The sequence below is a fragment of the Myotis lucifugus genome, unplaced genomic scaffold (assembly GCF_000147115.1).
Source record: "Myotis lucifugus unplaced genomic scaffold, Myoluc2.0 scaffold_145, whole genome shotgun sequence".
Taxonomy (NCBI): domain Eukaryota; kingdom Metazoa; phylum Chordata; class Mammalia; order Chiroptera; family Vespertilionidae; genus Myotis; species Myotis lucifugus.
The window spans coordinates 2,058,262-2,072,386 of record NW_005871193.1 but is presented as its reverse complement, the minus strand read 5'-3'; the positions used below and the strand labels follow the sequence as shown (position 1 = coordinate 2,072,386).

The 14,125-nt window shown below is 49.0% G+C and overlaps 1 protein-coding gene across 4 annotated transcripts; it reads right to left on the bottom strand.

Moving 5' to 3' along the window:
* Positions 1–5,702: 5,702 nt before the first annotated feature.
* IL19 (interleukin 19) lies at positions 5,703–13,866 on the bottom strand. Of its 4 annotated transcripts, none has more exons than XM_014460898.2 (6): positions 13,831–13,866; positions 11,377–11,523; positions 11,157–11,222; positions 9,090–9,242; positions 7,840–7,914; positions 5,703–6,263 (listed from the first exon to the last, which is right to left on the bottom strand). In XM_014460898.2, the coding sequence occupies exons 2-6, from the start codon at positions 11,518–11,520 to the stop codon at positions 6,168–6,170; spliced, it is 534 nt and encodes a 177-aa protein (XP_014316384.1). In that variant the 5' UTR covers positions 11,521–11,523; positions 13,831–13,866; the 3' UTR covers positions 5,703–6,167. The 4 variants fall into 4 exon arrangements, with proteins under 4 accessions (XP_014316384.1, XP_023614787.1, XP_006094954.1 ...); XM_023759019.1 differs by lacking the exon at positions 13,831–13,866 and adding an exon at positions 11,643–11,776 and having other exon boundaries at positions 5,703–6,529; XM_006094892.3 differs by lacking the exon at positions 13,831–13,866 and adding an exon at positions 11,643–11,776.
* Between the last annotated feature and the right edge of the window lie 259 nt (positions 13,867–14,125).

The following is a 14,125-nucleotide window of genomic DNA, read 5'->3' as shown; positions in this document are numbered from 1 at the left end:
GGTTCACATCTCTCTCTCCATGCGGGACTCGGAGAAGAGACCCCAGCCCAGCATAAAAATATAGCTAGACTGACCACATGCATTTTCCATCTGCATAGGTCAGAACTATCTGATATTGGCACTGTCATATGGTTCAACCTAAAATTATTATTATAATAATGTATAGATTTTCCTGAACCTGGTACCTGGGGTAACTATTAATTACTCTGTACACTATAATCATTTTTGTATGTGTATATATATGTGTGTATGTATGTGTGTATATGTATATATATGTATGTATATAAATGTATGCATATATGTATATATAATATATAATGTATATATAGTATATAACATATAATATATATACACTAATACATATTTAATGTAGATATTATCATAAAATCCCACTAAGAACATAAGCTCCTTGAGGCTATAATTGTGTCTGCCTTACCACCCCTATATTACAAACACCTGGGATGGGTCCTAGTCTATGGTAAGTTTTGGATAAATGTATGTTGAATATATTGTTATTTCTATGGGACAGATATTTTTTTTCCTATGAGACAGGTCTTATATCCCAATTTTCTGACAAAGAAACTTAAGCTTAATGGTTGAATGGGTTGCCCAAGTTCACCCAGCTAGTAGTAACGGAATGTACTAAAAATATAGCCTCTCCTCCTACCGTTGATGTGAGGATAACCAGCCCCAGGGGGCAACATGAAGTTTAAGGTGAGTTGGTGGCAGAATGGAAACTTCCATCTAAGTCTCTTAATTTTTAATTCATTACTCTGTGCATTAAACTGTGTGTCTTCAGGGACAAAAGGGCCTAGAAGAGCAGTGGGAATGGGGGTGCCAGGAAACAGGGCTCCTCGTTCTATTTCAGGGCCTACTTATAAGAGTCCCAACAGTCTGTTCAGCTAGAAGAGACTACGCATCTCATCTGTCTGAGGCTCTGAAATTCACACTGAATCTACAATAATAGGAAGAACCTAGCACTTTCCATCTTCCTCCCAGGAATCCGGAATCACTGGGGTGATTCTATCCTATCAGAAGCAATACCCAGCTGCTTGAGCACCCATCTAGGCAGGGCACTTTTGGGCAGTGATGGAGTCCATGAAGCAAACAATGAGTTGTTGCAACCTGTCCTCAAGTCCTGAAATCAGAAGGTTTTCAAACTTCCCAATATAATGGAATTCACTGCCTCCTTGGACAATTAATGTTAATCACATCATGTCTAAGAACCAGTTCATTCAGCACTGCAAATGATTACCGGAAATGGTGTTGCCCTGCCAGTGTGGCTCAGTGCTTGAGCATCAGCCCAGGAACCAGGAGGTCACAGTTTGATTCGGATCAGAGCGCATGCCCAGGTTGTGTGCGGGCTGGATCCCCAGTAGGCGGCGTGCAGGAGGCAGCCAATCAATGATTCTCTGTCATCATGGATGTGTTATTTTTCTCTCCCTCTCTCTCCCTCTCTGAAATCAATAAAAACATATTCTTAAAGGTATATGGCACATATAAAACAATCTCTAATTTTTTAAAAAAAAAATGGTGTTACTATTTCATAATTCTCAACTTTTCTAATCTTATTTCCCAGAAACACTGTTGTGGGAACTAGCCAGTGAGACAAAGCAAAAGGCACCGGCCAGGCCAACAGAGCTTTCCTCTAGGTCTGCATCCCTGCTAGGGGCGCTTGCAGCTTCTGTGCCGCCAGGCAGGCTCCATTCTCCCTGCTGCTCAGACACCCCTCCGACAGGCTCGCCTGCAGTCTGTCCTCCCTCCGTCACAGACTTCCCAGTGGAGGACTGTCCCTTGACCCTGTCAAATCTTGCTTCACTCATGCCAGCAGGATCCCTGGCACAGGAATTGCTTGGCCTTCCCCAGGCAGCTGTGAAGGAATGTCTGCTTGTGAGTGGCAGAAGCAAACCCTGTGAGTGGCAGAAGCAAACGGCTCAAATGAGATGCGGCGGAGGGGGGCGAGGGGGGTTGCTGTGGCCGGGGCGGGGAAATAAGGGTGCATTTCGTGAGCACACGAAGCTAACTTTAGGAAGTGGGGTTTCAAAACTGGGGGTCAGCCTATAACCAGTGCCAGGTAATTATAAAGATAAGCTGGGCAGAGGAGGAAGGAGAATCCCTTCTTAGGAAATAAACTCAGCTTCCTCACCGGGGCATTTTGGGGCCGGAAACAGTTGTCTAGAAACCAAGGAAGCCCAGCCACTCCTTTTTCCCCACGGCAGGTCCTGAGCTCGCAGTTCAGCGTCTTGCCCGTCTATATGGAGGGCATCATCGTTGCTGGCATCTGAGCTGCCTGCCAGTTGCATCACTTTGCAGGGAAACCCTGGCATCCTCGTTCTGAGGAGGAAGAACCTCCGCTCACTGGGAGCCTTGCCTGGCAGCCCTGCCACCTCCCTGCAGGGCGGGGATGGGCCGAGCAGCCGACTATCAGGAGCGTCCGTACTTTTCTGTACTTTTCGAACTTTTCGGTTCCGGTGCTCAAAGCCAACAGAATGAGTGACGTCATTTCCTTTTCCAGCGTTTTTTCCATCTTGCTCTGCTTAACCAGCTCAACTTGCTGTCATGCTTTCTCCAGAGAATTCCTGTAACTTAGCGGAGTCCCCAGAATTGGCCACTTCCTCCCGCTCCAGCCTGCAGAGTGGGAGCCCCTGGAAAACCCTCTCCCAGACATGAAGTGTGGGAACAAAACTCCAGCCTTAGCCTTGAATGAGCACTTTCCTCACCTGGGAGGATGGCGATCTAGGCAATTCCTTTCCTTTCAATTCCACAAACAAGCAAGGGGACTCTCCGTGTGCCCGCACCGAACAAAATGGCCCAAAGGTACCAAAGTGGACAAGACCTGGGTGCTTGGGACCTCAGAGCATCATAGGGGAACAGACCCTCTAACGCAGGGGTTCTTAGCCTGGGAAAGGGGGATGGAAAAAACATCCTTTTTTGCTTTTTCCACTAACCTCTGTTCAAAGCATTTCCTTCCATCATGAGGCTGGGAAACAAACATAAACCACAATAGAATTCGCAGCACCTGTGAACCTGTCCCTGCTAGAAATCACAGCTATTTGGTATCCTATTCCAGCTGCTTCAGACACCCCAAAATATCATTATGTTCCTCACAACTTAGACATGTCAGTAGTATATAGGCCCACTGCTGTCATTCTTTCTCCAGAGAATTCTGGTAACATAGCAGGGTCCCCCAAACTGGGACACAGAGAGGTTAAATAGCTTCCCTGAAGTCACACAGCTCAGCAGCAGCAAAGCCAGGGGCTTCCAAACCAGGCAATCTGGTGCCAGAATGAACTACAACAAGTATGTCAAACTCGTGGCCCGCGGGCCGCATGCCTCGTTTATTTGGCCTGTGTTAGCCTTTGAGTTTGACATGCTTGACCTACAGTGTCGACAACAATGTACACATGTTGGCGCTCAGAATGCGCCAGGCACTGAGGTGAAAACATTGCTCACACCTTCTCCTTTACTCCTCATAATAGGGTAAAGGCCGCCCAATTAAATGGATGAAGAAGTGTGAAGCTTAGTAAGTTTCAACGACACACCTAGAGTCATACAGCTCTAGTTATGGAACTGGGATTTGTGAAATTAAACAAGGAAGTCATTGGACTGAGGTGAGACTAATGCCATGGCAGCCTGATAAGCAAACTATAACCTAAGCCTGGAAATGCCTCAAGTCATGAAATCAAGGGCAGCCAGTCCCTGACAGCCACTCGGGCTTTGAGCTGCAGCCAATCAATGTCCTTTCTTGGCTTCTGCACCTTCTCTCTCTGAGTCTTTCTCCTGGATCCTGTGGGCAGAGCGCTCCTTCTGGTCCGGCACTGCCTGATTCCAGTAAACACTGATTTGCTCAAATAAACTTGTAAAGTTTCTGATGTGCCTCCATTTACCTTTAATAGTTCCAAACTCAGAGAGTCCTGCTCCAAAGCCTGGGTCCTCAATCAGGATGCAATGCGGCCTGCTCATCTTGCATGCATGATGGGAGTTTGGGAGAGGAGGAGCCTTACAGGCGGAAGGAGCTGTGCCTGCATGAAGGACAGGTTGTTACATGGATGGTTGTAGAGGAGGAGAAGGGGAGAGGAGAGGGGAGGAGAGGAAAGGGGAGAGAGGGGGGAGGAGAAAGAGAGGAGGGGGAGGGAGGAAGGATTACCTCTTGCCTGCCTACCTCACTTTGCCCACTTCCCTTGTCTACCTGTCCTTTCCCTCCACCCAGACTTGAAGAATGTGTCCTGACTCTGGTTGTCCACAGAGTTGTGTTTTTGGTGTTGTTTCTTGTTTGTTTGTTTGTTTGTTTGTTTGTTTGTTTGTTTGTTTGTTTTTATTGATTTCAGAGAGGAAAGGAGAGGGAGAGAGAGATAGAAACATCAATGATGAGAGAGAAGCATTGATTGGCTGCCTCCTGCATGCCGGTAGACTGTCCCCTACTGGGGATCCATCCCGCAACCCAGGCATGTGCCCTGACCAGGAATCGATCTGTGACCTCCTGGTTCAGAGGTCCACACTCAAACACTGGTGTTGTTGTTTCTTGTTTTTGTTTTCACAGAGTTGGTGCTTAATAAATACCTGCTAAGGAGCCAAACCATTTCTTCTCCATCCTCCATCAGCTCCTAGCAGCACCCTTGAGAAATCTAGGGCTCACCTTTAACCGCCAAGGTGCAGGGGGAGGGAGCCCATAGCTCGTGCAGGACTGCGCCAGGCACTCAGAGGTGACCTGCCCCCATCAATTCAGGACAGAAGCTCTTCACACTACACCAGGCAGCCTCCCCCTGCTGGGGTTACTGTGGGGGGCATGTGGGTCAGGGGCTTCCCCTCACTTGGTGCTCACAGAATCACATTGAGACTGGTGTGTTATCTCCATTCTACAGAGGAGGACACGGACACTTAGAGACATACGTAATTTGCTCCAAGTCAATAGGATTGGAACCAAGTTGTTCTGACTTCAGGGATCCTGCCCTGTCCACTAAAGCACACTCTGTGAAATCTCCTTCTCAGGTAGAATAAGAAAGGATGCTTCGGCCAACCGGTCACAGTAGAGATACCGACCCAGAATGGCGAGTATAAAGTGCTTATTTCAGCAACTGGCACGTGACAGATGCTCAGTAAGTGTCAGCTGTTGTTGTCCTTAACCATCTGAGGAGGGTCCATCTAGAAGTTGGTGCCCATTTTGGCCTCTCTCCACTGTAGCCTGGGCCCAAACTCCTCTACCCAGGATACCCCAGCTTTGTCACCATGACAACCATCCCTCTGTCAGAAACACTCTTCTCTAGCCCGACATATACACCCATGGAGACTTAGGGTCAGAGAAGATGTTTCTAGGTTGAGAGCAGTAAGAAAGAGAGGACAGAGAGAGACAAAGACAAAGTCAGGCAGAAAGAAAAGGCAACGACACAGAGAAAGAGGAGGAAAAGCAGAGTGATGTCCAGGAGTCGGTGGGCAGAAGCCCTCCATCCATCTTCCCGATCCTTAAGCAGAGGACAGGGTGCTGGATGGAGACTTTAGAGACCCAGTTTGGAACCCTTCTCTAGTCTCATCCCTCTCTAGGCCTAGTCATGTTCTTTAAGGCCCCATTCATTTCTAATAGTTGCCATTTATGATTCCTTAACTGACCCTTCCCCCCACCCCAATCAGAAGACACTTTCACTAATTGATTAAAAAAACAGAGTTTATTAAGAAAAATCAGTCAGTACAATATGTACTACAGGATATCGCTCAGCTCACATCACAGACATGGGATAAACACGCTCACAATAAATTAGGGGGAAGCCAGCCCTTCTCCTCCAGGATGGCCAACGAGACCTTTCAAAGGAACATATTTCATTATAAATATGACAATAGACTAGTAGGTTATTTCAGGTGGGGTCAGACAGCCTGGGACTCCCGGCTACAGGGTGAGATCCGTCCAAACCTAGATTTTGCCCTACAATCCCTCAGACCGAGAGGAGAGAATTCCAAATCTGCAGAGAAGTTGCTTCACAATCATGCTCATTTGCATTAAAATGGGGTCATCCCCATCTCCCTGCCCTTCAAGGTAGGCCAAGCATGTCAAACTCAAAGGTTACCACGGGCCAAATAGACGAGGCATGAGGCCCCCGGGCCACAAGTTTGACATGCTTGAGGCTGTCTCCTGGAAACCTCCCAAGCTGTTCACCTGGGCAACCAGGTTCTCTGTGTCAGGCGGCAGGAGTTCCTTGATGATTCTTGTCAATCCAGGCCAGGAAGACGTCCAGCTCTCCCAGAGACTTGAGGGCAGCAGACCTGACCTCCAGCTGGAACCAGAGAGACTATGAGAACCTGCCTTTCAGACCCTGTAATCATTTCAACCCACTATCCCCATGTTCTGGTCCCCACGAGGTTTTCTTTTAGTTCATCAGTTATATTTGCAGAGTATACAGACCCCAAATAATTTTCCCAACAGGCAACCCAAATTGTTTGCCACAAACAAGCAGTTAAATCATCTCAGAAACTTGTCAAAATTAAAAATTCTTCATTCTTTGCCCCTTGTTTTTCTTTTTCCTGTTCTTTAAATAGATATCTTTATTGATTTCAGAGAGGAAGGGAGAGGGAGAGAGAGAGAGAGAAACATCAATGAGGAGAGAGAGACATTGATCGGCTGCCTCCTGCATGCCCTACACTTGGGATCGGGCCCACAACCTGGGCAGGAATCAAACTGTTACTTCCTATTTCGTAGGTTGACGCTTAACCACTAAGCCATGCCAGCCAGGCTTTTTCCTGTTTTTCACAGGGGGGAAAAATTGCCTTTCTAGACAGTTCTTTTGCTTTTTTCTATTTCAAATTAGCTTTAAGAGGTCTCGATCCCAGGGTGCTGTGCAGTGAGTAGGGAGAGCTTGTTTTCCCTATTGGACATATGAAAGCACCAAAGTCCCTAGGAATCAGTGTCCTACCCAAAGTCACACAACCGGTAGTGGGACTAGCTCCTGACCTCCTCCATCTCCTCTTCAGCCGACTAAAAGTATGTCCCGTAGAGCCAGAAGGCATGGGATCGAGTCCTACCTTCACCACTTAGTTGCAATATAAACTTAGCTAAGTTTCTTATCCTGTTTGTGCCTCACTTTCCTAATTTGTCAAACACCGATAACAGCTCATCTCAATGTTGTAAGCACCAAATGTGTTTATACCTGCACTGAGCTTAGAACAATACTTGACTCATAATAAGAGCAATAGGACTCTTAGCCATTGCTATAACATTATCCTATGGGACCTCTCCATAAGGAACCAGAGCTCTAACAGCTCTCCCCACCTCCTTGCTATTCCAATGACTAGCATCTCTAGAGAGTGTGGTTGAAATGTGGAATCTCAGGCCTCATTCCAGACCAATGGAGCCAGAATCTGCATTTTCACAAAAATCTCCAATTGATGCACATAAGAAGCATCGCTTCCACCTCCACCTGTGTATGAGACATGCACCCACCACCGAATGAGCAGCATGCTCTTCTGTACCACACAGAATGCTCATGACCGTTACTGGCCACGCTGACACCTGGCAGGTAACCTGCTTCATGCATAACAGCTTCCAATTCACTGGAGATCTCGCTTCCTCTGGATCACCCCCATCTTAAGCAGTATGTGCTTTCCCCCAAAACTTAACACGGGTTAGATCTGATATGTGAGGGCGTAAGAAGACAGTGGAGGGGTGTGGGGGAGGGGAGCCCAGGACCTTAGCAAATCAGGTAAGGCCAACACTCTCTTTGCGGGCACACACAGCTCGGGAGACCTGCGATAAATACTTGCTGGTGAGTGGATGAGTGTGAGTGGAGTGGAGGCAGAGGGTGGTGCACGCCCACTTGTCATCCCCATCGTCCCCGTCTTCTTCCCCGCCCTCACCTGATTGTAGTTGTCATGGATGATTCTGGTTGCATTGGCGGCTTCCTGCCCGCAGTGACACAGCCTCTGCTCCTGCTGATAAAATGGAGGCAGCACCCGTGAGAGAACCTTCCCATCCTGGCCCACCCTTTCAACCGCCTCCCCTCCTAGAGTGATGTTCCTCCTTCCGCCCAAGGTGAGCGCCAGGTAAATAAACTCGGTGTGGAGCAGCAGGGGAGCAAGGCCTGTTTGTAGAGTCACCCTGTGTTTGACCAGAGCGTTGGCTTCCTCTGGGTTGACAGACTGGAAGCGTCAGGAGAGTAGGTGCCAAATCCGTCTTGTCCCCACTCTGAATGCAGCGCCCCACAAGGCAGGCACCCAATAGATATTGGTTGGGTTCGTTAATTAAATAATTGACTCAATGAATCTTACTGTAAGTGGGACAGGGGTCATGGTTCCTAAGTTTCAGACTCTGACACACAGAGGTGAAGTAACCTGCCGCCAAGGCACACAGGAAACCCTTGGCGGGGGTGGGGCTACAGGGTCTCTGCTGTCCTACGTTTTCGTTGGTTTGTTGGAGTTTGGTTTTATTTCTGATGTTTGATTTTAATAGATAATCATGAATTACAGGGGATCCTTAGGGGAAGGCTATACCGGGGACCTACCCAGAGGTTATGAAAACCCCGAAGGGCCAGAAACAGACAGCAGGGGTGTGCCTAGGACAGTGATGGCGAACCTTTTGAGCTCAGTGTGTCAGCATTTTGAAAAACCCTAACTTAACTCTGGTGCCGTGTCACACATAGAAATTTTTTTGATCTTTGCAATCATAGTAAAACAAAGACTTACATTTTTGATATTTATTTTATATATTTAAATGCCATTTAACAAAGAAAAATCAACCAAAAAAAATGAGTTCGCATGTCACCTCTGACACGCGTGTCATAGGTTCGCCATCACTGGCCTAGGATAAGCCTGGAACGCCCCTCTCACAGGCCAGTCCTGGGGTCACCTAAGCGATACTTTGACATAAGTGGTCACCCCAGGAGGACTCTCCTTAAGGAAACTCGGGTCTGATAAGGTGTTGGCAGGGAGGACGCCTGGGCAAGGGGTGACCACTGGAAGAGGCTCCTGACAGGTCTCCCCATGGCGGATGAGGGAGGGGACGTCCTTTGCCTTCCTGAACCACGTGAGAAGGCGACTGGGGCCAGCACATCCCGGGCTCTCCCCAGCAGACAGCATGCAGATGCTGGGAGTGCTGATGTGGGACTCACGCATTGCTGCAGAACCTTCTGCATGTAGAGGAAAGAGTTGGCGATGCTGCTGATTTTTCTCAGGATCTGGGGGCTCAGCTCCTGGTGGTCCTTGAACACCCTGTCCACGTAAAACGCCAGGAGGTTCTTGGTCACACAGCACACATCTAAGGGCTACAGATATGAATTAGAGAAAGCCCAGGGCACCCACGGGCTACAGCTACGAATCAGAGAAGTCCAGGGTCCTCTCTTCTTTATTATCTTGGAGACCAACGTGGCCTATTTGATTGAATAGGAGCAGCAAGGACCAAGATAACTAAAAGTTATTTTTTTAAATTCATATTGGTTTCAGAGTGTCCATCCCTTGGTACACTGAAGCTACTTATGATGAAGGCACTGAGGAGAGATTGTGGTTCACCCACTCTTTGTATAGGGCCAGGAGATATGTTAATAAGGGGTGGAGCCCAATCAGAGACTAGATTCTCTCTACAGCATCCCCAACAGGTCACCACTCAGTTCTGTTTACACCCCTCCAGGAACCAGGCATCTGCCTTTTGAAAGCATCCGTGTCTGAGCAGTTTTCCTGAAAAGCATTTTCTTACATTGTGCAGAAGTCTGCCCCTCTGTAACGTCTGCCTTCGGACAGCCTGGATTTATTCAATGGCGGTTGCTTGCCAGGCATATGCTGAGCACATATTCCTTCTATCGCAATGGCATTCCTTCTAGTGTAATGCTCGGCTCTCCTCCAGTCTGTCCTTTCTAAACCGCAGGGATCATTTGATGGGACTGGGATGTGCAAGAATGGACACTGACCGCTGTGGAAATGCTGCATCTGGGCAGGTCCGCAGCTAACAGAGGGCAGATGTCTCTAAAGAAGGGCTCCTGAATTCCCAGAGCACAGCTCAGAGCAGCTGGCCAGGCTGTTTCCTTCTAGCAGCCTGAGATCAGTGAGTTACTCTGCAGGAGACGTATAGCTCAGTCTGAGAAGGGAGGGATCTACAGCAGAGATAGAGCCTTCATCTTCATTAGCATTAATGCAGCAAAACCTCCTTGGCCCCAGGGGTAGCTTTTCCTGGATGGCAAACACTACTTGCCACACACACACAAATACTCTCCTGCCACCAGTCCTGCCAGTTCCCTTAACCGAAGGGGCTAAAGTGGCACATCTCTTTTATCAGGGAGGAAAAGAGGGAGACAGAAATGTGATAAAGCCCGGCCGGCATGGCTCAGTGGTTGAGCATGGACCTATGAACCAGGAGGTCACGGTTCGATTCCCGGTCAGGGCCTATGCCTGGGTTGTGGGCTCCATCCCCAGTTTGGAGAGTGCAGGGGGAAGCCTATCAATGATTCTCTCTTCCCCTCCCTTCCTCTCTGAAATCAATAAAAATTTAAAGATTAAAAAAATGTGATAAAGACCTGAATCCTCATGGACCCCTTTCTCACATCCCATCAGCTATTTCTAGACCTTGAGAGAAGAATGTGGAGACAGAGGCATGAGACGTGGGGCTCTATTCCTGGCCCACCAGGAACTAGTCATTCTCCCTCTAAAGGTGTCAATTTGGTCATTTGAAAATTGTGGTTTCGGAATAGGTAATCTTTAGGGTCATTTCCAGCTGTGATATCTAATGAGTTTCTTGTACAGCTGGCTGGAATAGTAGTCAGTAAAAGGATGCCTGCGGCTTAAGGTGATTCTGGAAGCTTTCATGGGGAAGCCGGGAAAAGGAGCAGTGACCTACAGGCTGAGTAGGCTGCGGGTTAGTGGATAAAAGGAAGGAAGGGGGTCCTTGAAGGGGGTCCGCCCCCTCTGGTAACCACTACTCTGTGGGTTTATATCTTTGGGGATATAAAACAAAAAGCAACAAACAAACCTCATAGATACAGACAACAAAATGGCAGCTCCCAAGGGTTCAGAGTTTCTGAGTCATGAGTGTGCCCTAATGTCTCTGGTGATTAATAAAAAGCTGGGAGCACTTAGAGGACACACGAGATTAGGAAAGAGACGGGGACAGGGTGAGGATTTCTTTCTCAGCCCAGGGCCGCTTCACCGTACAAATAACAACACAGGCAAGAGCAGACACAGGCCAGTACCTTGATGCTGTGCAGGGTCCCCGATGTGGACAGGATGGTGACATTTGGGAAGGTGTCCTTAGCTTGCTGAGGAGGAAAACATAAGAACGAACGCACGTGAGGAGCATCCCATGTCTTCCGGAGACACGAACAAACAACGAGCAGGTACTTGTTCTTCATGTTTGGATGTAAGGTCAGGCACGCGCTCTTGCCCACACCTGCACCCAGAGCCCGTACTCACGATGGTTCCTTTGATGTGTTGGAAGCTCTCTCCTAGGTGGCGCATGTCCATGGCAATCAGACATCTCCTGAGACCCCGGGCATGCGCTGCGCTCAGGAGGAACGCTGTGCCCAGGAGCCAGAGGGAAGCCCGCTGTGCCTTCATGTCCTGCAGGAGGGGTGGAAGTCAGCTGCCCGGCCGAGTGCAGAGGGCGAGAGAGACCCCTGGTGAGCTCCCCCTTGGACGTCACAGGGCAGGCCAGGCAGCCACCAATAGAACAGACTCACCGCCCCGGCCTGTGGAGTCCAGAGGCATCTGTCTCCTCCCCTGGCTTTCTGGACTCAGTTGAGTGAGCCCTCCTCCTACCCCCATGCTCCCCCGGCCACCCTAGGAAGCACAATACAGTGCGCTCTCTCTCAAGTCCCAGGGATTGTGACTGTGAGTGCATATCACTCTATTATGACTCAACACAGCTCACTTTGAAAAGCATTGTTTTTAATCAATTAAATAGGAAAAACAGGGTTGTAATATGTCCTAGGAATTAGGCAACAGATCTAAAAAACCATAAGAGCACATTTATGTGGTTTCTTTTATTTGCCCCCAAAATAGGCGACACCCTTTTATTATCTGCTTAAAATCATTATTTGACGCCAGCTATGAAGATGTCACCTCCTGGGGAAGATGGGAAAGAAAGAAGCAAGCCGTCTCCTAATAACTAATTAGCCACAGGGAAGAGAGAGGGGAAGGCTGCCCCTGCCTCCCCTCTGTCTCCCACTGCGCCGGGGATGTGAGGGCCATGGTGGAGCTGGCCAGTCCCTAGGCAGGGCCAGACCCTGAGATGCCTTCTCACCCTTCAGCACCGTCTTTCTCCGCCTTTCTCATGTAACCACTTCCAGCTGGTGTGTGACAGCGGAGGAGAGGGAGGCACCCAAATCGGAAGCCAATTAAGGGGCGGCAGAGCGCCCCACCTCCTGCCTTTAGTGATAGTGGCTCTAACTATAAAGCACAGGCATTGGTTCCAGAGTGTGAGCCGCAGCTGTTCCCATACCCGACCACCACTCCACAGATCTCCCTTTGGGAGTCCCGCGCTCTTTTCCCGAAAGCCAAGAAACAGCAAATCCTGTGTAGAGAGCCATTTCGCCTTATCTCTCCTGGACTCGGCATCACTCCCGGTGAGAGAACAGGTGTCTAATGAGACCTCACCAAGCAGGGGGCATTCATCACAGAGCTTGGTTGCTCCTTTTCCAACCTCTCTCTCTGACCAAACAAGAGTACAGACCCCACTGGCAGGGGTGTCTGTAGGTCCCCTCAGCGCTCTCTCCCCGCCAAAGGCAACTGGGCTGCTTCTAGAAAGCCAAGTGACTAGGAAGGGAGCACAGTTTTGCTTCTGACAGTTACCTTGTCAGAAGCAACGGGATAGTCCCTGCCCGGCCCCTGCTGCCAGGAGGCCCCGGCATCTTGTGCAGGAGAAAGATGCCTCCCTCCGCTTGGCAACTCCAGACACCTTGGCAGATTGAGATAAGAGAGGCAACTAACGTTCGTCATGCATGCCAAGGTGCCAGGCCCTGTGCCAGGCATTTTTCCTAATTATTTCATGCTCACAACCACCCTATCTCCACTTGACCAGAGGCGACTGAGACTTAGAGAAGGGAAGGAACTTGCCCAAGGTATGTGGCCACCAAGTAGCAGAGCCAGAGGGAGAAGGCAGGCAAGCTGGCCCTCGGCCCTCTGTCCTCTACATCATCCCACTGACGGCTCTGTCCCCTGGGGGAGCTCAGCTGGAGATCCCCACAGATGCCCTCATACCAGCCAGAAAGAAATGCACTTCTGATTGGGTAGACTGAGCTACAGATGCTCCTTACAGTGAACAAGATATGTAAGCCCAGCCGGTGTGGCTCAGGGGTGGAACCAGGAAGTTACAGTTCAATTCCCGGTCAGGGCACAGGCCCGGGTTGCGGGTTTCGTACCCAGGGGGGGTACGTGTAGGAAGCAGCCAATCAATGATTCTCTCTCATCATTGATATCTCTATCTCTCTTTCCCTCTCCCTTCTTCTCTGAAATCAATAAAAATATATACTTTTTAAAAAGATATTTAATACTGCAAAGGATTTAAAAGAAGATATATTATGAAGTACCCAGCACAGGCCCTAGAACAAAGAGGTTATAGTAAATGTTGGATTCTCTCCCCTTCCCTTTCTCCTTTCCTTCCTTCCTTCCTTCCTTCCTTCCTTCCTTCCTTCCTTCCTTCCTTCCTTCTTCCATCTTTCCTTCTTCCATCCTTCCTTCTACCCCACTCTCCATCTTTTCTTATTGAGGGTAAGGTACCAGAAAGTTCACCTCTATATTGAGTACCAAGCACCTGGGACATCCTAGGCCACACACAATGGTGGCAGGCCACCTCTCTGCAGCTGTAAAGGATGAGGGTGAGGATGAAGATGAACAAGAGCCTGAGATGGAGGCTGGCAGGAGGCTCACCTGTCCCTGGATGCTCGGGCTGCTCCTGCGTCGGCTCTCTCGGTGCTCTTTGTCACGCAGAAAGGGCGGACTGCTTTTATGCAGGTGGATACGAGGAAATGCTGTCAAGGTGTACTGGGTGGGTCCACCTTTGGGAGATTTCCCCCCCCCCCCGCCCCTTGTTTCCTTAGCATCTCATTTCCTTAATTCTTTTCTTTTCTTTCACCTTCGAAATCGAGTTGATTAATCATTATGAAGAAATGCTTCTCTCTCTGGGTCTAGACATGCAGATTCTAGGAAAAATGAACTCCCCATC

Coding starts and splice junctions, on each gene's coding strand:
- IL19 (XM_014460898.2), bottom strand. CDS start 11,520: ATGAAGGCACAGCGGGCTTCCCTCTGGCTCCTGGGCACAGCGTTCCTC. Junction 11,223..11,376: donor AACACATCAAAGGAACCATC/GTGAGTACGGGC, acceptor TTTCCTCCTCAG/CAAGCTAAGGACACCTTCCC. Junction 6,264..7,839: donor TCCATGACAACTACAATCAG/GTGAGGGCGGGG, acceptor CTCTGGTTCCAG/CTGGAGGTCAGGTCTGCTGC.